General features: G+C 34.1%; 1 protein-coding gene across 1 annotated transcript in view; it reads right to left on the reverse strand.

The window, feature by feature from the left end:
• The window catches only part of LOC120432165 (hemicentin-2), a 786,150-nt gene that overhangs the window by 263,273 nt on the left and 496,627 nt on the right, over nt 1-26,250 (reverse strand). The window contains exon 9 of the mRNA XM_052710374.1: nt 10,920-11,064. Coding sequence (XP_052566334.1) covers nt 10,920-11,064 — 145 coding nt within the window. The remainder of the gene's footprint in view (nt 1-10,919; nt 11,065-26,250) is intronic.

The following is a 26,250-nucleotide window of genomic DNA, read 5'->3' on the forward strand; positions in this document are numbered from 1 at the left end:
GGTTTCGAACCAGACTTTAGTAACTGCGACTACGTACGAGTGTCTGAAGCGCTCAACTCCGTCGACTGGGATACTCTTCTACGCGACCAAGACACAAACGGTTCGACTGCGACGTTTTACGATGTTGTTTACAACCTCATACAGCAATTTGTGCCAATGAGGAGAATTTCTTGTACTCGCACTGGAAAGCTTCCTTGGTGGACTGCAGACCTTCGACACAGTCGGAACATACTGCGGAAAGCTCGGAAAAGGTTATTTCGAGCCAGTACGCCCGAAAATAACGCAATTGTGGAAACATTGGAAGCCGAGTACGAAGCACTGCAAGATTTGCGGTACCGAGAGTATCTGAGCCGGGTTGAAGCAGACGTTGAGGACAATCCACCATCTTTCTGGAGCTACATAAAAGGAAGAAAACGTTCCAGTGTACATCCCACGAAGATCTCGCACAACGGCCGTTCTGCGGATAATCCAGTTGACGCAGCAAACTTCTTCGCCGACTTCTTCAGCAGTGTTTATGATACCGTGACGCCTACTGCTAGTGCCACTTACCTAGACACGCTCCGGACGTTTGACATCGACCTCCCTCGGCCAGATTTCACTCAAGCTGAGGTAGAAACGGCTTTGAACGCCATCGATCCTGCGAAGGGTGCCGGGCCCGATCGACTTCCGCCTGCGTTCATCAAGGAGCTCTCCAGTTCATTCGCCAGACCTATCAGCACCATCTTCAACCGCTCCCTGTCCGAAGGCGTTTTCCCCGACGAATGGAAGCTGGCAGCAATAACTCCCATTCATAAATCAGGCAGTACACTGAATGCGGAGAATTATAGGCCAATCTCCATCCTGTCCTGCCTGCCCAAGGTCTTCGAAGTGCTAATACACAAGGGGATGTACTCGGCCGCCCAAGAAATTGTGTCTACTTTCCAGCATGGTTTCGTAAAAAAACGGTCAACGGTTACGAACCTGATGGCGTACGTCAGCGCGCTGAATGCTAACCTGGAAAAGCGAAAGCAGACCGACACGATCTACTTTGATTTTTCCAAGGCGTTCGACACCGTTCCTCATGTGTTAGCTGTAACAAAACTTAATCGTTTGGGTTTTCCTAGCTGGCTGACTGTGTGGCTCTCGTCGTATTTATGTGGAAGACAAGGTTACGTGCGTCTCGGTGCTGTTGTCTCCAGGAGGTTCTCCATCACATCCGGTGTGCCGCAAGGGAGCCATCTAGGGCCGCTAATATTTATCTTGTTTGTTAACGACATCTGTCAACGGCTCCAGTCCCAGAAGCTGTTATATGCGGATGATTTGAAGGTTTTTCGTGAGATCAATTCCGTCATCGACTGCGTCGCCCTCCAACAGGACATCGAAGCCATCCGCGAATGGTGCAACCTCAACGGGATGAAAGTGAACCCCGCCAAATGCAAATGCATAAGTTTCACCAGATCAGCTGTCCCAACCGTGTTCGCGTATTCATTCAGCTCCATTGACCTTGACAGGGTTTCTTCAATCAGGGACCTCGGCCTGCTGATTGACCGGAAACTAAACTTCTCGGAACACGTCGCCGCTACTACAGCCAAAGCATTTGCGATGCTGGGGTTTCTTCGACGCAACACTGCTGACTTCGAGAATATCCACGCCCTCAAAACACTCTTCGTCAGTTTGGTCAGAAGCACCCTGGAGTATGCAGTGCAGGTATGGGCACCTCACCATGCTAATCAACGGGACCGGATTGAGAAAGTTCAGCGTCGCTTTACTCTGTACGCCCTGCGCCGTCTACCCTGGAGGAACGATGTATGGCAAACAAGCTACAGTGACAGGTGTGCTCTGCTCGGCATGGAGTCTCTCGAACAGCGACGAACTTTTCATCAACGGATGTTTGTTTTCGATCTTCTGACGGGCCGCATCGATTGCTCCCAGCTGCGAGAAGAAATAAACGTGCACAGGCCAGTACGAGTGCTGAGGAACCAGCCCCTACTAAGGATTCCCTTCCACCGTACGCTCTATGGTTACAACCGACCCATCGGACGTTGCTGTCGCATCTTCAACAGTGTTTCGAACGAGTTTGAACCTGGAATGGCTAGAGAACGTTTTAAATGTAGAATTCGTACCCTTCAACTGTGACGTATTTTATGTATTCCTGTGTTAGAACATGTTTATTTTTATGTTAGTTTTAAGTTATTCAGTCTGTGCGACCTCAGTCGAAGACGGTGCAAATAAACAAAATGTAATGTCCTGAAAAAAAATCTAATCATCTGCCATAGTTCCGTCCACAATTAATTTCACGACGTTCCGCTGTTGAATGCTCAAAATTGTGCCCATCACTCAGGATGTCCTTCAAGTCATTTTTTTTACTTTCTGGGCGGCAGAGATGAGCATTCAGCCAAGAATATAAAGTTTCCACAAGCGACCTAAGCATCCGGTCCGGGTCCAGGTAACTTCAAAAGGCCGCCGCCGGCCGGTTGCCCTCTTTCAAATGCAAATGGATCGTTTAATTTTATGCCTTATCTCTTTATCTGTTGGTAAGACGAAAAAAAAATCCGAAAACGGATAGCCTTTTACACTTTGGCCCCTCCGACGCCGAAAAAAAAGGTTAACCTCATTTTTCTTCGTCTTGGTCCGTTTGGTCATGACCAGCGAAAGCAACCCTTTCCCCGTAGAATTGAACGGACAATTTATTCCACAACCGTATTGACCCGCCGTTCTTTGTTGTTTTGTCCCCCACCCTTTCCAAAGTTCAAACGGATCAACCACCTGTCCGTCTATTTAGGGAGGGTGACATTTTGTTTCTCGTCATTTTCCTTCACCCCACTTCAAGCGCTTTTATTTTCAATTATGGCTTTTCCAAGGAGGAGGAGTAGATACCTTTCCGAAAAGACAGATTTCCATTTCACTCACCTGCGAAATGGTCAAATTTATCCAAATTCACAGCTCGTGCTTCGGGTTTTATTCTGCAAATTTCCGAGAAACGGGACTGTCTTGCTTGACCATCTTTATTCATTTCTTAAGCCAGGGGTTCTTATAATAAAAAAACAAAAAAAAAAAAACAAAAAACAAAAAACAAAAAACAAAAAACAAAAAACAAAAAACAAAAAACAAAAAACAAAAAACAAAAAACAAAAAACAAAAAACAAAAAACAAAAAACAAAAAACAAAAAACAAAAAACAAAAAACAAAAAACAAAAAACAAAAAACAAAAAACAAAAAACAAAAAACAAAAAACAAAAAACAAAAAACAAAAAACAAAAAACAAAAAACAAAAAACAAAAAAACAAAAAACAAAAAACAAAAAACAAAAAACAAAAAACAAAAAACAAAAAACAAAAAAACAAAAAACAAAAAACAAAAAACAAAAAACAAAAAACAAAAAACAAAAAACAAAAAACAAAAAACATAAAACAAAAAACAAAAAACAAAAAACAAAAAACAAAAAACAAAAAACAAAAAACAAAAAACAAAAAACAAAAAACAAAAAACAAAAAACAAAAAACAAAAAACAAAAAACAAAAAACAAAAAACAAAAAACAAAAAACAAAAAACAAAAAACAAAAAACAAAAAACAAAAAACAAAAAACAAAAAACAAAAAACAAAAAACAAAAAACAAAAAACAAAAAACAAAAAACAAAAAACAAAAAAACAAAAAACAAAAAACAAAAAACAAAAAACAAAAAACAAAAAACAAAAAACAAAAAACAAAAAACAAAAAACAAAAAACAAAAAACAAAAAACAAAAAACAAAAAACAAAAAACAAAAAACAAAAAACAAAAAACAAAAAACAAAAAACAAAAAACAAAAAACAAAAAACAAAAAACAAAAAACAAAAAACAAAAAACAAAAAACAAAAAACAAAAAACAAAAAACAAAAAACAAAAAACAAAAAACAAAAAACAAAAAACAAAAAACAAAAAACAAAAAACAAAAAACAAAAAACAAAAAACAAAAAACAAAAAACAAAAAACAAAAAACAAAAAACAAAAAACAAAAAAACAAAAAACAAAAAACAAAAAACAAAAAACAAAAAACAAAAAACAAAAAACAAAAAACAAAAAACAAAAAACAAAAAACAAAAAACAAAAAACAAAAAACAAAAAACAAAAAACAAAAAACAAAAAACAAAAAACAAAAAACAAAAAACAAAAAACAAAAAACAAAAAACAAAAAACAAAAAACAAAAAACAAAAAACAAAAAACAAAAAACAAAAAACAAAAAACAAAAAACAAAAAACAAAAAACAAAAAACAAAAAACAAAAAACAAAAAACAAAAAACAAAAAACAAAAAACAAAAAACAAAAAACAAAAAACAAAAAACAAAAAACAAAAAACAAAAAACAAAAAACAAAAAACAAAAAACAAAAAACAAAAAACAAAAAACAAAAAACAAAAAACAAAAAACAAAAAACAAAAAACAAAAAACAAAAAACAAAAAACAAAAAACAAAAAACAAAAAACAAAAAACAAAAAACAAAAAACAAAAACAAAAAACAAAAAACAAAAAACAAAAAACAAAAAACAAAAAACAAAAAACAAAAAACAAAAAACAAAAAACAAAAAACAAAAAACAAAAAACAAAAAACAAAAAACAAAAAACAAAAAACAAAAAACAAAAAACAAAAAACAAAAAACAAAAAACAAAAAACAAAAAACAAAAAACAAAAAACAAAAAACAAAAAACAAAAAACAAAAAACAAAAAACAAAAAACAAAAAACAAAAAACAAAAAACAAAAAACAAAAAACAAAAAACAAAAAACAAAAAACAAAAAACAAAAAACAAAAAACAAAAAACAAAAAACAAAAAACAAAAAACAAAAACAAAAAACAAAAAACAAAAAACAAAAAACAAAAAACAAAAAACAAAAAACAAAAAACAAAAAACAAAAAACAAAAAACAAAAAACAAAAAACAAAAAACAAAAAACAAAAAACAAAAAACAAAAAACAAAAAACAAAAAACAAAAAACAAAAAACAAAAAACAAAAAACAAAAAACAAAAAACAAAAAACAAAAAACAAAAAACAAAAAACAAAAAACAAAAAACAAAAAACAAAAAACAAAAAACAAAAAACAAAAAACAAAAAACAAAAAACAAAAAACAAAAAACAAAAAACAAAAAACAAAAAACAAAAAACAAAAAACAAAAAACAAAAAACAAAAAACAAAAAACAAAAAACAAAAAACAAAAAACAAAAAACAAAAAACAAAAAACAAAAAACAAAAAACAAAAAACAAAAAACAAAAAACAAAAAACAAAAAACAAAAAACAAAAAACAAAAAACAAAAAACAAAAAACAAAAAACAAAAAACAAAAAACAAAAAACAAAAAACAAAAAACAAAAAACAAAAAACAAAAAACAAAAAACAAAAAACAAAAAACAAAAAACAAAAAACAAAAAACAAAAAACAAAAAACAAAAAACAAAAAACAAAAAAAAAACAAAAAACAAAAAAAAAACAAAAAACAAAAAACAAAAAACAAAAAAAAAACAAAAAACAAAAAAAACTTTTTTGTAAAATTCTGATAACCCGTGAAGCTGACATAAAAAATCCATATGTTTATATATAAAATGTTTGTTATTGTCTGCTCTACAATATTTTCGATTATTATTACACTCTAAAAAATAACCCTGCAGTTACAAAAAAACACTTTATTTTTAAATGAAAAAAAAATGTTCTGAATGAAAAAAATACCCTTTTGGGTTATTACAGATTCAAAAAGTACATAAGATTTTTCCATAAAATGACATTTCTCACGGTTTTAGCGGTTGAGTCACGAGAAATGGCAGCGATTTTTACAGTTTTTTTTAAGGAAAATTGTTTTTTTTTAATATTTTGAGTAAGCCATCAAATCAGGCGTCCAATTTTATACAAAAGTGCCACTGACACAAAAGTTCCTTTGACACCAAATTTCTATCTCTTCACGGTTTCGAGCTACAAATCATTGAAAAATGTGTCTTAGTAAAAATCCAGAAAAATGAAAAGGGTCGTACTGCCACACCGTCACGAGATATTGAAAAAAATTGACCTTGGATTCGTAATCAGCGACCAAAATAACTTATTAGAGTAAAGTTTCACGGAAAATGAAGAGGAGTCGTGGCATTTTTTTTTCGTTTTCGTGTGAGTTGGCGGAGAATTTCCAAAAAAATAAAAAACAAGAAAAACAAATTTTATATATTTTTTTTTTGTTAAATGGGTGTTTTTTAAATAACAGGAGAGATTTGAAGTTTTGATTATTTTTATTCAAAATAACGAAAAAAAATATGACAGTTTAATTTTTATGACATTATAAATCATACGCAATAAATATTTCTTGTTTGCTTTTCTTAAACGTTTTTGAATCTAATTTAAAGGTAATTTTCTAATCTCTTTAAAAATTGCAGGTTAACAAGGTAACGATTCGAAAAATAATTTGTGACTATTACTTGAAAATGGTGCACGAAATCATTTTTTCGTGTAGTACTTTTTGACACAAATTTCCTTCTTAAATTTGAAAAAAATTAAAAATTGTTTGAATTTTTCCACATTTTTTTATAACCCGAGCAGACGGAAAAAAACTTGGGAATAAATTTGTTTGATGTTTGAAAATACTAGGCCAGTAACATTTTATGTTATTTATAACAAGATTTGTTATTCGTCGAAATGATTTTTTTGTTATTGGATTGTTATTGTAATAACAGACTAATAACATTTTAAGTAATTCGTCGAACAAATCTTTGTTATTATTTTTCGTTATTTTAACAACTAATCCGATCATCCCAATAAAAGTTGGAGGTATTCTTCTATAACAAAAACCCGATTTAATATCACCAGAGGTGAAATAGAGCCTTTCTTACAAAATGTTAAAACTCCGAGAAATATATTGGTGCAATTAATTTTTCAGAAACATAATGATACCACCCAGTGAGAATTTTACCTAAAGCTTCGAATCTTCTAGGCTAAACCTCAAATGCCATTTTTTTTATTTCAGAGGTACATTATTTGTCGCATGATATTTAAATTTAATTAAGAAAAACATATTGGATTGACATTATTAAAAAAAAAATAAAGGGAACTCAGTCTTTATTGTTAGTCTATGATTAACTTAAAAAAATATGTATCGCTATTGCACTTTATCGATCTATTATGAGAATCCAGAAAGAACACTTTCACGCGCAGCGTAAAACGCGCAAGCGTAAAAGCGCTGGCGTTGAAGCTTCGACTTGACGACTTGTCGAGCTTTCGAGCGAGAACGAGCCGGGACTTCGAATTTGATGTTCAGTATATGATTTTGTATAAATCCAAAAATTTAATAGGAAAAATAGGGTAAAAATAAGACGAAAAACACTAAAATGGCTATATCTCTGGAAATACATTTTGGAAATGCTTCAAATTTTGGGCCCAAGCAGTTTATGGCGCATGTTTTCGAATGGCTTTTTGTTTGAAACTGAATTCTTTTAATTTGATAGTGTTATCTGTAAAATAGTCCAAAAAATACCTCTAAAAATGGCTTTGACCACATTTACTGGTCGAAAATTGTGAATCGAAAAATAAAATGTTCGTCTCCGACCCCACGACTACAGATCTGATTTATAAAAATTGTGGGTTTTACGAGCGGTTTTCCAGTGATGGAAGACACAATTTTTTAAGAGCGGATACAGACATCGCTCATCCCGAGCAGACGGAAATAACGTGGGAATAACATTTTTTGTTATTTGAAAATACTAGGCCAATAACATTTTATGTTATTTATAACAAGATTTGTTATTCGCCGTTATGATTTTTTTGTTATTGGATTGTTATTGTAATAACAGACTAATATCATTTTAAGTTATTCTTCGAACAAATCTTTGTTATTATTTTTTGTTATTTTAACAACTAATCCGATCATCCCAATAACAATTGGAGGTATTCTTCCATAACAAAAAATGTTATTCCCAAGTTCTGGCTTTCAATCAATATCAGACCAATAACAAATTTTGTTATGATAACATAAACTGTTATTGAACTGTTATGCAAAAATGGATTTTGCAAGAATATTCCATAACACTTTCTGTTATTTTAACAGTTTTTGTTATTGAAATGGCATGAATTTAGTTATTACCGTCTATTCGGGATGTATTTCAGAAAAAGAGCTCTCAAAAATCAGACTTTAAGTTCCGGGTTTCGGGCCAAAATTCAATCGAAAGAGTGCATCTAAACCTTCAATTTAGTAATAGGATTTTATCCTGGGACGAATCCTCGCCGTGCACGAATTTGTTAAGATTTGTAAGAAAGGCAAAAATGTTATTCTCAAGTTGTTTTGGCTTTTAACAAATATCAGACCAATAACAAATTTTGTTATGATAACAGAAACTGTTATTCAACTCTCATGCCAAAATTGATTTTTCAAGAAGCATCCATGTCTGTTATTTTAACAGTATTTGTTATTGAAATGGCATGAATTTTTTTTACCGTCTGCCCGGGTTGTGATTTTTTTCTTCGAAAAATTGGCAACACTGCAAAATTTAGTATGATTAAGTTGTGTCGTAGCTCAAATGATGCCATTTATTTATTTATTAAAAAATTTATTTGTTATTTAAATCATGTATCCAAAAACGAGTTTCTTGAAAAAAAAAGTTTTGCGTTTGTTAGTATTTTTTACCGCGAATAACAAAAAAAAGGTAATTTTGTGAAAAAAGAGCGTATATATTTTTTTTTGTTCTAAAAATTCGAAAAAAAAATATCAAAAATCTGTTCTCAGGTTAGAGGTTTTGATTTTCTATGTTTATTTTCCTTGTGTGATTTCAATGATTTCAATTTTTTTTTCAAGTTTGAGCACACATTTACAAAATTTCAGTCAAAAAGTTATTAAGACACACACAAAATGTAAAGCAAATGTGTGAGAACCAACGCCATTTTCAACTCGTTCAAGTTAACTGACGTTCCTGTCCCCTCTCAAACACCAATTCGCTGGTCACTGTCCCGTTCCGGTTGTGCTGCGGCCCACAGGTAAATTAAATCAGGGTCCCCGGGTCCAGTCTCGTTTAGATCCTGTTGATCCAGGTACAAATACGGCTTTCGAAAAAAACACTCGGACAAATCGTGAAAACTCGGTAAAAAATAGATTCCGCCCAAGAACCCTTGACGTAGAGGCGGCTTCCGCAAGAAAAAAAAACTGGGGTCAACCCGGCGTTATAGCTTTATCTAATCTCAAATTGACGTTGACCGGGACCCCGGTCCCGACGACTTTCCAGCCACGAGGAGTGGGGAGAGGCCTCGTTCCGGAACTGTAAAGTTGCTGCCCTTTTAGGTGAAGGTGGTCGGGGAGGTAAAAGTAAGTGTGTGTCTATTTTGTTTGACTAAGCTCCATTTGACCGCACCCGTGGCTGCACAAACACATGACCAATGGTTCATGGGCCGTACGTAACTTCCAAATGACTTGTTCGTAGCCAAAACAGATTCGAAAGCCTCCACCCCGAACAAAATTCTGAGGAGCCTCCCCCAAAGGGAAGGAAAACTTTGGCTAAAACTTGCTTCGAGTTAGAGCAAACACACCATCACCACTGCGATGTGTGTGTCTCTTTGGGTGTAATCAATCACGGTTGGGTGGGGTTCTGGTTTAGCTGGGGAAAAGGCCCAAAACATTGCAAGGCAAAGTTTTCCACCTCCTCCTCCTTGGTACAGCAATTAAATCTGTGTTTTTTGGCGGCTTGTGGAACAGCAACCGTTTCATGAGAGGGTGGAAGAGCTCTGAACGAGTAGTGTAGTGATTTGTAGTGATTGCCATCAATTATTGGTTTTGAATTAATTCCAGTTAGTGGGTTGGCGCGGTTCGAGTTCGAAGTGATTTTGTTGGTTTAGTTTGAGGGAATCAGTTGATCGTATTGTACCGTAGTGGGGGTGACATTTGGCCTGGGCGTTGAGATTGTCCCAAAGTACATTGCCTGTCAAAATCGTCACTCGCCCATTGAGAAATACCGTTTAACCAGTAGGGGAAAGTGGGGCAAGTGTAACAAGCTAAGGAAATGCTCGTTATAACCCATTGAAAAAGTAAAACAATCTGTCGGATTTTATTATAATCGTCTTATTCTAGGTCTTGGCTAAGACTTTGATAGAAAAAGTTTTTGAAAAATCCTGTTTTTCAATGTATAAAATTGATTTGAAAATTTTTGATTTTCTGTACGTTCTACTCAACTAGTGGGGCAAGACGAACAACCCGTTGGGGCAAGAGGAACAATGCATGAAAATACATGTTAATTTGCTGACAATTGAAATGTATCACTTAAATTCATCAGATTAGAATGTTTTGGAACGTTTCTTTCATTTTTAGATTAAATAATAATAATATTTTACTCAAAATTTGATCGTTTTTACGAAAAAAAATATTACCTAGATGATAAATAGTAAATTTTCAGAATATCACTATATTTTGGATAGACAATTTTTTTTAACAATTGTTTATCAGTTTTTAAGTACTTTTATGTATTTATTTTGCAATAAAGTATGTTGTTACAGCAATTCGTATTTTTCCATACTAAAAATCCATATGGTACACTTGCCCCACCTGAACAAGATATTTTAAAAGCTCTCAACAAAACTAACCAAAAGTTAAATCATACTTTATAATAGGTGCAAGTCATTCGAAGGGACACTACTGTTCTAGGAAAAAATAGCATTTTGATAAAATGAGCCTTAAAACGAACCCTAAGCCTTATTTTGTACTTTCCAAATATTATAAGAAAACAAAGGTTTTGAAAAAAACTTCATTTAAATTTATGCTCCGTGGCGTTTACGTCGTTTTGGCGGTTATGTGGTAGTAGAATCAGCTAATTGCATTGCTAGCAACAATTCCTCATACTGGAAATAATCAAAATTGTAAAAATTACGGCCGTACGAGCGATTGTTCCTCTTGCCCCATATGGTCGTCTTGCCCCACCTTCCCGAACCGAACAGTTCAGCCGAGAGAGTACTCACAGAACACGTTCAGCTTGATGGCGGTCTCCTTGGTGCCGCGCTTGACCAGCTCGTTGGTGGCCCGGCAGGTGAGCGTTTTGCCGTGGTCGTCCCGGGTCGGCGTGATGGCCAGCGAGGACGTGGTGCTGTTGCCGTCCTCGGAAGTCTGCAAAAATAGAAGAAGAAACATCATTAGTAGTTCCAAATTACAGCGACTTTCTTTCAAGTTGAATTTTCGGAAGCTATCCCCACGGGACTTCAACCGCCGAGCGTCAGTTTGTTGAGGGTGGCGGAAAAAAACGGTTAACCACCAGAGTCATTATATATTTTTTTGCAAACGGATTAAAAAGTCCGGCTGCAAAATTTGAAGGGGAAAACTTGTCATGCAAAGAATTTAATTTCTCTTTTAAGATCGTTTCAAGTGACGAGCACTTAAGGCCGACGACTGGAGGAGTATGACGATGACCCTTGAATCCAGACCATGGGAGCAAGGGTACTGTTGGTTTTTATGGATGGGTTGCTTCATTTCCAAGAGCATCGAATTGATTGCGGATCCTTTTTTCGGAACGCAAGTTGTTAGCAGTCCACCGACTGATGTTGACCATTTTTCGGTGCAATAAATCCAGTTAAAAGGGATCACCGGATGAATGCTAATCTGAGTGGGGCTCCTTTGGAGCAGATTTGGCTGGGCAGAGTGAAAATGTTGTTGAAGAATTAGAAAAAACGATAAGATGCTGTTGCTTCCATCGAGTTTTGCTAAATATCTTACAATCAGAAATTTGACAGTAAATTTTCAAAACAAATGTTTTCAATTTACAATTAATTTATCGATCTAGACCACCACATTTACATGGAATAAGCAATTTTTCAAAATTGCGGCTATTTTGATGACCTTCCCTATGAACAAGTTATCCAATTCAGTTTCCTTAAAAAAATAATGAGCAACTATTTAAAACCCTCAATCTTAAGAAGAATTTTTTTAATCAATTTAGTGACTTTGGCAAAGCCGTAGATAAAATAGAAACGGTAACTCGAAAATCATTACAAATACATAAAAATGTGCTTTTCATGTGCTATTGCTATAATTTTGATTCATCTCATAAGAATGAGTTCTTTTATTACGTAACGCGAAAAACGGATTTTTAGATCCCCTCTCACCCCCTCATAACAAAATTTACGTACAAATTTTAAAAATGTCCCTCCCCTCCGACTGCATTACGTAATAAAAGAACGCACCCTAAAGTGCTGCCTACAACATAATTTACAACAAAATTTGACTATTTCAACAGTACGATTGTTGCAGGATTGAGTCCGCAATTTTGAAATTTTCTAACAAGGAGACAACGACTTCCTTGGCGGCAGTGCACCAATAAGAGTTGCTTGAAAAAGGTGTTTTCACGCATAATTTTTATTTGTGTCGAAATGTTTCGTGGAAAATTTGTCGAAATCTCCGATTCACATTTATTGGAAATAAGGTTTATTTCCAAGGCTACCAGATGACACCCAAGAAAAAGCAGATTCTTAATTTTTAAACCTTGCACTTTGTAAAGGGGTAATTCTCCGCCAACTCGCACGAAATCGGAAAAAGGTGCCCCGACCTCTCTTCGATTTGCATGAAACTTTGTCCTAAAGGGTAACTTTTGTCCCTGATCACGAAACCGAGCTCCAGGGGCGGTTAAACGAGTTAAACCCCTTACATTTTTGGACATGCTTGTTTTTCAATAATTAGCAGCCTGAAATGGCGACGGTTTGGAAATTTGGTGTCAAAGAGATCTTTATGTAAAATTAGACGCCCGATTTGATGGCGTACTCCGAATTCCGAAAAAACGTATTTTGCATCTAAAATAAGGATAAAAATAGTGGCGAAAATTGTGCCATTTTTCGTTACTCGATTGTAAATTTTTTTGGGACATGTAATTTTTTGGGAAATTTTATGTTCTTCCCGGGCAGACGGTAATAACAAAATTCATGCCATTTCAATAACAAATACTGTTAAAATAACAGGAAGCGTTACGGAAACTTCTTGAAAAATCCATTTTTGCATAAGGGTTTAATAACAGTTTGCGTTATCTTATCAATTTTGTTATTGGTTGAAAGCCAAAACAACTTTGGAATTACATTTTTTTGTAATGGAAGAATACCTCGAACTGTTATTGTGATGATCGGATTAGCTGTTAAAATAACAAAAAATAATAACAAAGTTTGTACACCTTTCGAAAAATAAACATAAATAAAAAAATTGTTAACAAATCACCTTAAATCCAGTCTCCCAACTCCAAGTAGGCATCCTTTACTAATTTAAAAAATAATTTGGATTGAACATAAAGTTAACTAACTACTTAGTATACAAGTTTATATAACTCTGGAAATTCTATATAAAACTTAACTAAACTTAATGTTGTAAACTTTTAATTCAACTAAATGTCAATATATTACCATAGAATTGCTAAATAAACATTTTGGTGTGAGTATAACATCGTTTGGGGTCTTTGTATCGCTAGAATATATTTTTCGTTGGAATTTCGTCGTCGGAAAATCCGCCGGCATCCGAACCGGTCCACAATTCACAAGTCAACCTATGTGGAATCGGAAAGGGCATAAAATTTCCGATCTTTTGATACCCATACATCTAGGTTTTCTATAAACCCACGTTTTTAAACACCTAGGCAAAAACGTTGTTATGGTTTCGTTTGAGCAACCTGCCAAAAATGTATGGACTTTCGTAATTTTTGTTCTCGTGGATCAAACTTACTTTGTGCCCAGGTATTTAAAAACGTGGGTTGTATAGAAAACCTAGATGTATGGGTATCAAAAGATCGGAAATTGTATGCCCTTTCCGATGCCACATAGGTTGCCTTGTAAATTGTGATACAAACGGTGTTATACCCACTCCAGAATGTTTATGTTATGCTGTAGTCAATGCCAAACCAATTAAATAAAATAAAAATATGAGTTTACCAAAAGTGTGAAACGTTTCACTGAAATATTTCATAGGCGTCTGAAGCACCAGGAAGGCATTACAGAAATTTTTGGTTCTGATTTCCTTAAATTCAAGCTAATTTTTAAACAAAATATCGATTGTTTTGATGTTGACAGAAAAATGCCATTCACTAAAATTTCAGCCAAAATTTGTGCGATTCGTAAGAAAAAACTAACTTAATCCACCTATGTGGTTGGTGCCTTCCTCACTTTTTATCAACATTTGGTGATATGATGAGTTTGGACACAAATTCCATCTATTCCACAATAAAAAAATACACAAATGTCACTTAAGCGGTCATAACTTGAAACTGAGCGTTGCCAGATCTTCAAAAAACTCATAACCTAACCAACGATGGGTCGGATGATGGATCCGGACAAAGCTTAGGAATTAAAAAAATAAAGTATAAAAATATCACATTAGTGGTCATATCTCGAGACAAGGTTGCCAGATCTTCAATGTTTTGGACTCATTGGAAAGGTCTTTTGATTACCTAACCAACCAATTGGTCGGATGATGGATCCGGATATAGCTTCAAAAAAGTACATTAATATCACTTAAGTGGTCATAACTTCAGACAGGGTTGCCAGATCTTCAATGTTTTGGACTCATTGGAAAGATCTTTTGATTACCTAACCAACGATAGGTCGGATGATAGATCCTGACATATAGATAAGTGAGATCCAGCATCAAAATTCCAGCACCTGATTCGCATCTCTGACACTTTTTTATACGTAACTTTTGAACTATTTATCGGATCTTCAAACAATTCAATAGTGCAGTATGGGGCACCAAAACGAATCGAATGCAACTTATTTTACTCAAATCGGATCAGCCAGTGCCGAGAAAACTTGGCAAGAATTTTGAGCACCAAGGTGAATACGCACACACATACACACACACACACACACACACACACACAGATATTGTTCAGTTTTCGATTCTGAGTCGATAGGTATACATGAATATAGGTCTACGAGCTGTTTTTCATAAGTTCATTTTTCGAGCAGGATTATAGCCTTACCTCAGTGAGGAAGGCAAAACGAGCGTCCGGACACAGAGTAACCCAGAGTGACCAGTCCGAAGAAGAGTCTTTTTATTTTTTGGCTCCATAAGGTTTGCTGGTAGCAGGCGTGCGATGTACCTGCGATGTACCACAAAGTTGAACCAAAAATCAAGAGGCAGTGGTACCCGAGCATGGGTAAATAACAATACCAAATTTTGGTTTACGCGAGCCCTTGAATAAATGTCGAAAGTGTAAGTTGATACCAATCTGTGGTATTATACCAAATGTTGGTATTGTTTTGTTATTGGACAAATTTCAAGAAAATGTCGAATTTTTACATATTGTTACTTACTTTCATGCCTAAAAACGCAAATCTACTCCAAATTTAAGCCAACTATTTTATTTTAGACTAAAAATGTCATTTAATGATCTTTATAAATTAGGGAATACCATACATTGGTATTGTAAAGGTTCTTTAAATAAAAATATTATAAAATAAAGGTGATTCATAAAAAAATCTATTTTAAATGATGTTCAACATTCCTAAAAGTATGCTGAAACATTTGAAAATGATAAGAAAAACAGTTATATATTTAGACGACTAACTTTACAACAACAATATGTTCAACGTGAAAAATTTCAAATTTTAGAATGGATTTTACCTAACATTGTGTGCCTCTTTCGTCATATAATCTATAAACTCAAAATCAATCTTTGTCAATTTGATAAAATGTCAATCTTAGTTATTTGATAAAATAACTCTTTCAATACCAAAATGTTGGTATGCATGTGGTTTTCGGACTTCGTTCTAAAATCCTTTTAATATTGGATTTGTGTTGAATCCTATTCAGTTGGAGTCATGCATCCTCGAAAATCCCACGAAAAATGCCACGCTGCCTGGGCTATAGCCTTTAGGTTTAGTTTGTTTCTTTTTAATTGAATTTCCTGATATTTTTGCCTGCAGCTAAAACATGTTGATGCAGCAGCAGCTCGTTTTCCACAAGCGTTAATAGCTCAGTTGTTAAACGGGTAGCTAAAATGGCGTCTGCACCGTACCTGTCATGAGTTCGATTCCAGTATTCCTCTAGTTTTCTTTACCTGATATTTTTTGGCTCTCCAAGCTAGACTTCGTTTTCCTGCCTTTTCGAAGGATTTAAATATAGCATCAAAATTCTACCCATTTCTCATTGCAATCCCATTAGCCAAATTGAATTCCCGCTGTAATCCTATAGAGAATTCTCATTGTTTTTTGTCCAATGAGATTTTTATTTACCTGGAAAGTTGTTGTTTGTCTGGTGTCCATTTGATCTTGGAATGGCACGTTTTGGTATTGCTTTGGTCTTCCCCATACAGTTTTTTGGTATGATTTCTTGGTATTATACCATCTATTACTGGGCAACCAAGGGCACATTTTGGTATTTGTTATTATGCCAAGTAATACCAAAATATGTTGTTCCCGTGTTATTTACCCCTGCGCGGGTAACTCTGAGTTACTCTGTGGTCTGGATCTCGAATCAGCTTTTATCATTGTCCGGGATTCGAAGCACAATAAGTCATTTTAATTTAAAAACTCTTATGAAAAATGGCTAGAAAACACATATTTTGCAGGCATTCCCATAAAATTGACTGTTGAATGTACTATATCTGCTGATAATTCTTCATTTCCAACTTATGCCATGATTTTTTGCCAACCAAAACAAAAATTATATGCTACTAAGTGTCCATATTTCGAATCATGACTTTACAAAAAAGATTTTTTTTAATGGACAATTGTCCACGGTTGACATTTCCAAAACAGTATCCTCGTGGTTTATGGATGGTCCCTTGGATGGTTCATGGTTAGGGTGGTTTTGAAAATCGAACTTTTCAGGAATATTTTTGGGATTTTTTTGTCTTCTAAATAGTTTTTGGGCTTGCCAATCCAAGCAACATTGTCCAAGACACCAACATAAAAAAAACAGTTTTTTTTTAACGTAGCAATCCAGACTTAAGTTTAAGAGAAAAGTAAAGTTCCGGGTTCTTCAAGAGCTCTAGAAAACATAGATTTTTATTTTCTGACAAGTCAATTTGGCCTTGTGGCTAACAGCCATTTTAAGGTTAAAAAAGGTGAAAATTTTAAACTAAAATATCTCGAAAAAGCGATGGCCAAATTTTAAGCGCCAGATTGCATTCAAAAGGGGAGATATCTTAATTTGAAAATGCTTAATTTATAAAAAAAGTCTATGAAACCACCCTAACAAAATTTTAACTATCAGCAAGTATCAATGAGTAGATTTTTTTTTATTTCTTTGTCGAATCTTTTTTTTTCAGTAGAACCAATGCTACACTTTTAAAAATTGAGACCAACCGATTTCCCTTGAAGTGTTTTTCTTGTATATTTCCTACTCATTATATTCCACTGCTCAAATTCCAGCTCCTACATCAAGGTGATTATTAAATTTTTAATTTTTGTTTTTTCCTGTTTCAACCAGTACAAGGTACAGTGAGTGCAAAAGTAAGCTCATTAGAATAATTAGCGTCAACCACAAAAGCCGGATTTTCCGCGTGTAATTTCCCGACCCGAACCCCTCGCTACCGTCAGTGGGGGTGACTATGGGTCAAAAAACGATACACCTCTCGTAATTTCTTAATAACAAAAACAATTTAAATAACATCGAAAATCTTTCAACGTAGATGTGTTCTTAGATAGTTTACTAACATTTTTCCAAAATATGGTGGATTTTGATGAACACTACCTTAAATGCCAATAGTTTGAAAATTGACCCAATCTCACCCCTTAGAGGGGGTGACATTGGGTCAAATGAAACTTAAATGATGCTCCAATACAACGATATGGTAAAAACAAGTCATCCAACAGCGTTTCTTGTTCGAGGGAATCGTATTGACATGCTACAATGTTTGAAGTGAAGATTTTTTAACATTTGGGTAGTTTTCGAGCAATTCCAACAAAAATATTAGAAAAATGATTTTTCGAGAGGTCATTTTTGGCCTAAAACGTACCTCAACTTTAGACAGCTGCCAAAATAACAGGATTTGTTCTAGGAACGAGATTTTTTTAGCGAAGTCTTCTTATGATGTCCCCTACACAACTCTTTAAACAGAATTTAGTTTCATTGAGAAGAATCTGAGAAATTGTATAATCCGTAAAAAATCACTTTGACCCAATCTCACCCCCCAGACCCAATGTCACCCCCACTGACGGTATCTCAAATCCTTGCTTCCATAAGTGAGTGTGTGTGTTTTTTTAGGAAAAAAAAAAAAACATTACTTCCAAAAAGCTCCCCGTGCTAACTTTTTCCCCAGCAGCCAGAGGTGTGTTTACACCGCCAGTCGGGTGGAAAGCTTGATGGGAAATATTATTTTTGCTCATTATTCCTGGTACTTTCGCTGGGAGCTTTATTTTTTTACTCTCCCTCTCCAACCCTGCAACCTAAATCAACTCGAAATGCCCTCTCTCGTTGGTCGTGAAATAAAAGGAGCGTGGAAAGAAGGGGGTGGTGTTTTTCGGTGTAAATGCACAAAATAAAAACGAGTACTTTTGCTCACCGTGCGCTGCGCGCACACACACCGACGTTCTCCCATAATGGGAAATATTTAATAGATGTTTATGCTAATGGAACAGCGTATTTTCGTGGAGTAAATTTGCACCCCTTTTGCGTTTCAGGGCTTTTGGTCCCTTTCCAGGGATCACACTCCCCCTTAGAAATGGTCAGTTCTGGAACGGTGCTGGGGCTTTTTAAATGTTTTTACTGGGAATAATGGTTTGATTGTGAAACATTAATTACCAGCACATCTACCGTTCGTAATGCTTCAGTACATAAGCAAAAGTTGCTAAACTTATTTTTTATTCATTACATATTCTTAAAGCAAAAGGGAGTCGAATAGTTTTCATAAGAAAACAAATTATTTTTTTTCTACATGTAAAAGCTTTTTGGCAGATTACAAATATGACAGAGCCGTACCTTGGGTCCAAGGCGCCCTTGGCGAAGCATAAATTTGGCACCCCTCCCAAATTTTGGGATAAAATGATGTAATTTTTCAATGATTGTTTCAAACCATTTTAATTTAATAATTACAATTGAAGTAATAAACAAGGTGGTTAAAAAATCATAAACATTGTATTCTTGGTGAAGTATCAAAGATAACACCGACCAACAAAATTTCTGTGCAGGCTCATCTCGAGGGGAAGCATGAAGTTTGGGGTCCCCAAAAACATGTACACTTTCAATTTTTCAAGTATAATTAGACAGGGCCGAACGGGTTTCCTCCAAAATTTGTAGGGAGAATAAGGGCGGTTCGTCGGGGGAATAGCGAACAGCACTAATTCTCCATACAAACTTTGGAGAAAAACCATTTGGCCCTGTCTAATTATAATTGAAAAAATCAAAGTGTACGTGTTTTTGGGAACCCCAAACTTCATGCTTCCCCTCGAGTTGAGCATGCGCAGTCATTTGTGTCATTTTTTGTTGGTCAGTGTAATGTGTTAATTTTATTTTTCAGAATAAAATTGATATTAAACTTTTCATGGGAAAAAGTTGCATCGAATTAAGACATTTCAACCGATTAAATATCTACTTTTGGTTGTGGTTTGGTGGAGCGTTTAAGCAGATAAGACAGATTTAGATTTCCTATAGATACAAATATGCTCAAATGAAAATTTTAGTAGATTTCATAAAAAAATATAATATCAGTGTATTTTAGATGAATATGTATTTGAATCAAATTTGATTTGATATATATGTAGATAAGGGTGACAAGAAAAAAATAAAATTTTGTAAAATCTCAAAAAATACCCCCTGGCTCGATTTTTAAGGCAATAATAAGTAACTGTGCCAATTTTAAGTCAAATCGGTTAAGGTTTAGGGGTCGCTTATTATCGTTGAAGTTTATATGGGAAAAATCACAAAAATGTGTGGGGAAAAACATCGTTTCAGTATTTTTCTGCACGTGGCGCGGTTCTCGCCCAAAATTGTCCTAGTGTATGATACTTCTAGCAATGCGATGAAAAGAAATCAGCTTATAAACTTGAACATATATAAGGGATATGGGTAATTCTCTACCAACTCATACAAAATCGGGAAAAGTTGCCCCGACCCCTCTTCGATATGCGTGAAACTTTGTCCTAAAGGGTAACTTGTGTCCCTGATCACCAATCCGAGGTCCGTCCGTTTTTTTTATATCTCGTGATGGAGGGCCGGTACGACCCCTTTCATTTTTGAACATGCGAAAAAGAGGTGATTTTCAATAATTTGCAGCCTGAAACGGTGATGAGATAGAAATTTGGTGTCATAGTGATTTTTATGTAAAATTGGACGCCCGGAATTTTTAATAAGCCATCAATTACTCAAAATTCCAAAATAAACTTTTTTTTCATCCAAAAGAACTTTGCCATTTAGCCGTTACGCAACTGTAAATTTGTTTGGAACATGTAATTTTAAGGGAAATTGTATGTACTTTTCGAAACTACATTAACCCAGAAGGGTCGCTTTTTCATTTAGAACAAAATTCTCCATTTTTAAATTTCGTGTTTTTTTTCTAATTTTGCAGGGCTAATTTTGAGAGTGTAACAATGTTCTACAAAGTTGTAGAGCAGATAATTAAAAAATGATATGTAAACATAAGGGGTTTGCTAATAAACATCACGATTTTACGAGAAAAAAAAATGTTTTGAAAAAGTTGGTCCTCCCTCGTTGATCATGGCCGTTCAAGGCGACAGACACGGACGACGAAACAAAGAGCATAAGCATAAGTAGTTTTAGTGTTTTTTCACGCTCAAAAATCGCAAATTTCACGGGGACCTTAATTTCAAAACACAAAATTTCACGGAAATTTCACGGAACTTGAAACATGTTAATAGAAGTCTAAAATCTTATGCTTAAAATACAGAAACTGCTTAATTGTATATTATTTTTCAATACCCAAAAAAAATCTTCACAAAATTTGAACGAAATACAAAAAAATCCTTATTTTCTAAAAAGTTTCCAAGTGGTTTATGGATGGGCTCTATAAATAGATTTTGAAACAAAATGTAGAGCATGCGTATTCTCTTTTATTGAACTGCTTTTTTTATATTCGTGCAATATAGCTAAACAGTTTTCTTTGATTTGGTTTTAAATTCTCTCTTTAAATTTTATGGAATTTAATGTCAAAGCAAGATTTGACAATCTTATCCAGCCAAAAAAATTAAAATAGTGACTCGAATTTTCTGCGACATTTTGCCTAGTAAAAATATTTTTTAAAGTTTTCATCTCATTTTCAAAAACTAAAATTTTAACTTCCAAGGGAATTAACCTCCATAATAATCGGATATCTTAAAAATTGATCAGGACTCAGAAAAAACTGTTTTTTTAGATATGGTTTTCATTTAATCTTAATAAACCAAGTTTTATTGTTTTTTATTTCAAAATTATACCTTTCAATTAAAAAAGTAGTCAAATTGTTATTACAGCGAATAAAAATTTTGTTAAATTTATTACCTAGTTTCCTAAGGAAAAATGTAGAGCGTCCAATTTCCCGGGGTTTCAAATTTCCCGGGAAATCCCGGGAATTCCCGGGAAATTTCAAATTTATCAAAAATTGTTCTGATCCTGGATCTGATTTATATTTTGCAACAAAATTGTATATAATAGCAACTTAATTGGTCAAAATATGTGTGAGTATCAGTGCCTTGACTGCTTGTAAAAATACATACAGTTTCAGGAAAATATAAAAAAAAATCTAAATTTTTAAGCTGTCTTTAAAATTTGTTCAAAATATCGAAAAATTGTGATAATTTTTTTTTGTTAAGAAGTTGGTATTAACACCACAAAATTGCTTTTTAATTTGTCAGTAAGAGAGAATATGATAAATAATAATATTTTTAATTAAGTTGAAATGAGAAAAAATGCAGTAAATATGTTTTTTATGAATGAATAGATATGCATTGAATTTACCTTAAAAATCTGCTTTTTAATTTAAATACCATTTTTATGCAATCACAACTCAAAGTTTTCAAATATTAGGAGCAAGTTTTTGAAATCTGTTTGCCTTTTTCGGGCACCTTGCATATAATACGAAGTAGTTTTTTAATGATTTTTAAATGATTCAGCCTAATAAATGACTTCGGTTAAAAGAATTTTCATAGCAAAAAACTAGTTGTTTTGTAGTTTCATATTTAAACCTCTTACGCCCTTGGTAGTTCTAAAGCTCTATAAATTTTCAACTTTAAACTGTAATTTCTCGAACACTTTTGAACAAATTAACGTAATTCTTCTTGTACAACCCACTTTAAGTCATTTAATGAAACCAATTCAATGTTCATCCAATTTGGTCAAGGTAAAAAAAAACAAAAAAAAAATTAAACTTGATTTTGATCTTGGCGGAAAAATGTACCTTTTTTCAAATGGTATAACATCAATTTTCGTTTAAAAAGATTACCAAAATTATAATAGTTTATTTTCATTCCATAAAATCGTAATTTGTGTTGCCCCGCAAATAAATAAAATCTATTCCCAGTTGTGAATGCTTCAGAAATTAATGTAATCTGAAATAAACCTCAACATGAAATTTTTAGACGAACTGACAAAGTTTAATAAGAACAGCTACTTGAATTTAATAAAATAAAATTGGGTTCTTACATTATTATTATTTTGTTAATTAAAAAACAATACCAAAAAGTTAAGAAAGTGTATATTTCCGGTTGAATTTCGGGAATTCCCGGGAAATTTACAAATTTCCCGGGAAACGGGAAATATATTTTTTCGGGAAATCCCGGGAATTCCCGGGATTTTTTTTTCCGGGACGGGAAATTGGACGCTCTAGAAAAATGATAATAGCAATATTTTTCTTATTTCTTTCTCTACTCTATTGGATTTAAATTTGTTGAATATAGTTCTTATTGCTTGCTCTTCTGGTCAGTTATATATTGACTAAGGGAAAGACGACTGGTTTTACTGAATGTTGCTTTTACATGAATGTTTGCTTATAACTGATTTTTAAACATAAATCAAATCAATAAAAATGATCTGTGTATTCTTCAAAAACTCATCACAATATCATTTTCAGTCAATTGTAGCAAAGTTTGGTTGAAAAAGGAAAAATTTTCAAATGATTGATGATATCACCCTTGGGATAACTTGATGATTATGAGAATATGTTTTTAACTTTGACTGATTTTGGTTAACATCATTTAAGTATTCGCAGTATTCACTTCTCAGTAAATCTTTTAATTATTTTATGTTAATGTTCGCTTGCTAACAATTCTTGAAATGGTCATTTCACGCTTTTCAATTGAAAACTAATAAAATTTACTTAAAAAGTCTTTACTGATGAAATATTTATTATATTGTTATTTCAAAGAATTGATTTGAGAATATATATATTTCACGGGATTTCACGAAAATTTTAAAATTTCACGAATTTCACGCTGTCCGCGAAATCGTGAAAATTCACTAACCCTAAGCATAAGCATAGGCGCAGTTGCTACTCCTTTATTGACCAGGACCTTCAGAAGTTACATCCACAAACTGTGGAGAGCTATCTTTCATCGCTAAGCAACTTCTCAAAGGTATCATGCTGATCAATAGCGGCACCGGCCACGACCAGTGGTAGGCAGGGATGCCACATGATTTTTTAAAATGTCTGTGAAAAAGTCTGTTTATGTCTGTGCCTTTGTCTAAAATTCAAATAAATCAATTTACAGTCATAGAAATCTTTCAAAAATTGTGTTTTTAAGCATTTGAAGACTAACGAAATAAGTTTCGATTGATATTTTTACAAAATAACAATTCAATGAAGTTTTTAAAAAGGCTGTGCACCTCAAAAAATGTCTGACACGAGCTCAAATGTCTGTGAAACACAGACAAATCTGTGTATCTGGCATCCCTGGTGGTAGGGTGGGAAAGTTAGTCCGATACTTGAGATACTTGAGACACGGACGACGAAACAAAGAGAAACGCAAAAAGTAACTTTTTCAAATTTTTTTTTCGTAATATCGCGATACAACTTTGTAGAACAAAGTTACACTTAAAAAATTATCCTGAAAAGTTAGAAAATACACGAAATTTTTAAATGAAGATTTTTGTCGTTAATGAAAATATTACCCTTCGGGATTAATGTAACGTCATGATTCCAATTCCCGGACGCTTCGAAACCCGGACACTTCATCTTGTTTTATCAATTATTTGGATATAAGTTCCCATTCTGAATGTCAAAACTGTGTTATTTGATGAATTCCAACATTAACTTTCATTTAAAGTTTGTTTGAACGCTGTAGTTAATGCTAAAACAATTAAATACAATAAAATTATAAGTTTACCAAAAAAGCGAAACATTTCACTTGAAATATTTCATAGGCGTTCGAAGCACCGGGAAGGCAAAGCAGAAATTAACGGTTTCGATTTCCTTAAATTCTAGCAAATTTTTATATAAACTATTGATTGTTTTAATGTTAACAGCTTATTTGAGACCTAAAGCATGCCATTCACTAACATTTCAGTCCAAATTTGTGCGATTCATAAGTAAAATCGAGTGTCCGGAATTCGAAGCAATAGTGTCCGGATTTCGAATCAGCTTTTATCAGTGTCCGGGTTTCGAAGCACAACAAGTCATTTTAATTTTAAAATTCTGATGAAAAATTGTTAGAAAAGACATAATTTGCATGCATTGTCATGAAACTGACTGTTTATACTACGTCCTGATGATATTTCTACATTTTCATCTTATTACATGATTTTTTGCCAGCTATAACAAAAATGAAATGCTACTAAGTGTCCGGATTTCGAATCATGACGTTAGATTCGAAAAGTACATTAAATTTCCCTAAAAATGACATGTTCCAAAAATTGGTAACAGTTGAGTAACGGAAAATGGCACAGTTTTTTAAACTTTTTGTTGTGTTTTTTTTTTTCGATGAAAAATTTTCGATGAAATAAATCTTGGTGATGTTTAAAGCCATGGATCCTCTAGTCTCCAGGCAATTCCTGATATAATTCCCCCACATTGCTTCAAAGATGATTGAAGATTGCGTAAATGGTTCAAGTTCTTTTGGAGTGTCACATGATACTTGAGCAAATTACATCTCATTTCTGAAGAATTTGGCGCAACAGAAGAAAAGAGGAGACATCTTCTTCCTCTTCAAAGAAAACTCCCACGCGACCCGCAATTTTTCCGTTTCCAAAGATTTTCCACGGATGAAGGGCCCATTTTGCTTCAATTTACGTTAATATCCAGGCGCACCGGTGAGATTACGCTGCCGGTTGAAAGCAATCATCCTGGGCATCCTTTCATCTTCTCCTGTGCGGTTCTGTTGCCGTTGAATACCTGTCGTGGAGTTGTGTCAATGGTATTGCTCCCAATTTCCTTGTAGCGACACAAATCCTCCTCCAGAGATAACGACCCACGCTGGCTGCTGGTTGCCGCTGTCATCACCCCGCATCAACACCCCGTTATTTGGGGGGTGTCATGTCGTTGGCGCTTTCAACAAGATCAATAAAACTCCATCACGCGCGGGACGCACTTTGCGCAAGGTAGGAAGGTGGGAAATTTGTAACGTTAAAGCGGGTCTATCTAAATAAATATCACTTAGTAATTGGTTTTGGTGTTTCTTTTAAAAAGTTTTCAAGTAGTTGTTGAGTGAAGATGTCTTTTTAATGATTTGTTATACCAACTTCAAATCCAACACAGTTCACCCTCTGCGCCAATCTGCGAGCAGAAAGTGTCGAAGCGCGTCTTAACCAGTCTCTTCTTGGCTCATATCAGTAACAATAACAATAATATTTTTCTCCCCCACCCCCACCAATTCACCTCCCCCTCGTTCTACCCCTCCCGGAAAGGTGAAAGTGAAGCAAGTAGATTAGTTCGCAGTAGCACAAAGAGGTAAAATGCTTTGTGCGTGGGTGGGAGGAGGAGCTAAAATTGTCAAACATTTAGGCTGGCAAAGCGGGGTGGCAAAGCAAAGCATTGGCAGTCAAGGAGCTTCCGCATTGGGTTCGGGGGGAAGGAAGAGGTGTCTTTCTATTAACACTTTGGCATCGTTATCGATACGAAGGTAGCGTGCTGCTGCTTAGGTGATTGCGTTAGCTGCAGGAAAAGAGCAAGAAAGGAAATCCTTTTGAGCGGTGAATGGTCCTTTCGGATAGGGTTGCTGAGAGATTTGGCGGTGATTGAAACTAGAAGTGGTTTCATAAGATCTTTGATAATTTGTGAAACAAAAATGTGAATTGCTCAAATTATATAAGTGATGTGATTATATTCCAATCCATTTTTTTCAATTTCTTTACAATAAAAGTATCGAAAGAAAAAAAATCAAATGATTTCGAATCTATGAATCTTTACAATATTAATCAATACAATCACTCACCCACTTACTCACTAACTGAAAAACTCAC

The sequence above is a fragment of the Culex pipiens genome, chromosome 3, assembly GCF_016801865.2.
Source record: "Culex pipiens pallens isolate TS chromosome 3, TS_CPP_V2, whole genome shotgun sequence".
Taxonomy (NCBI): domain Eukaryota; kingdom Metazoa; phylum Arthropoda; class Insecta; order Diptera; family Culicidae; genus Culex; species Culex pipiens.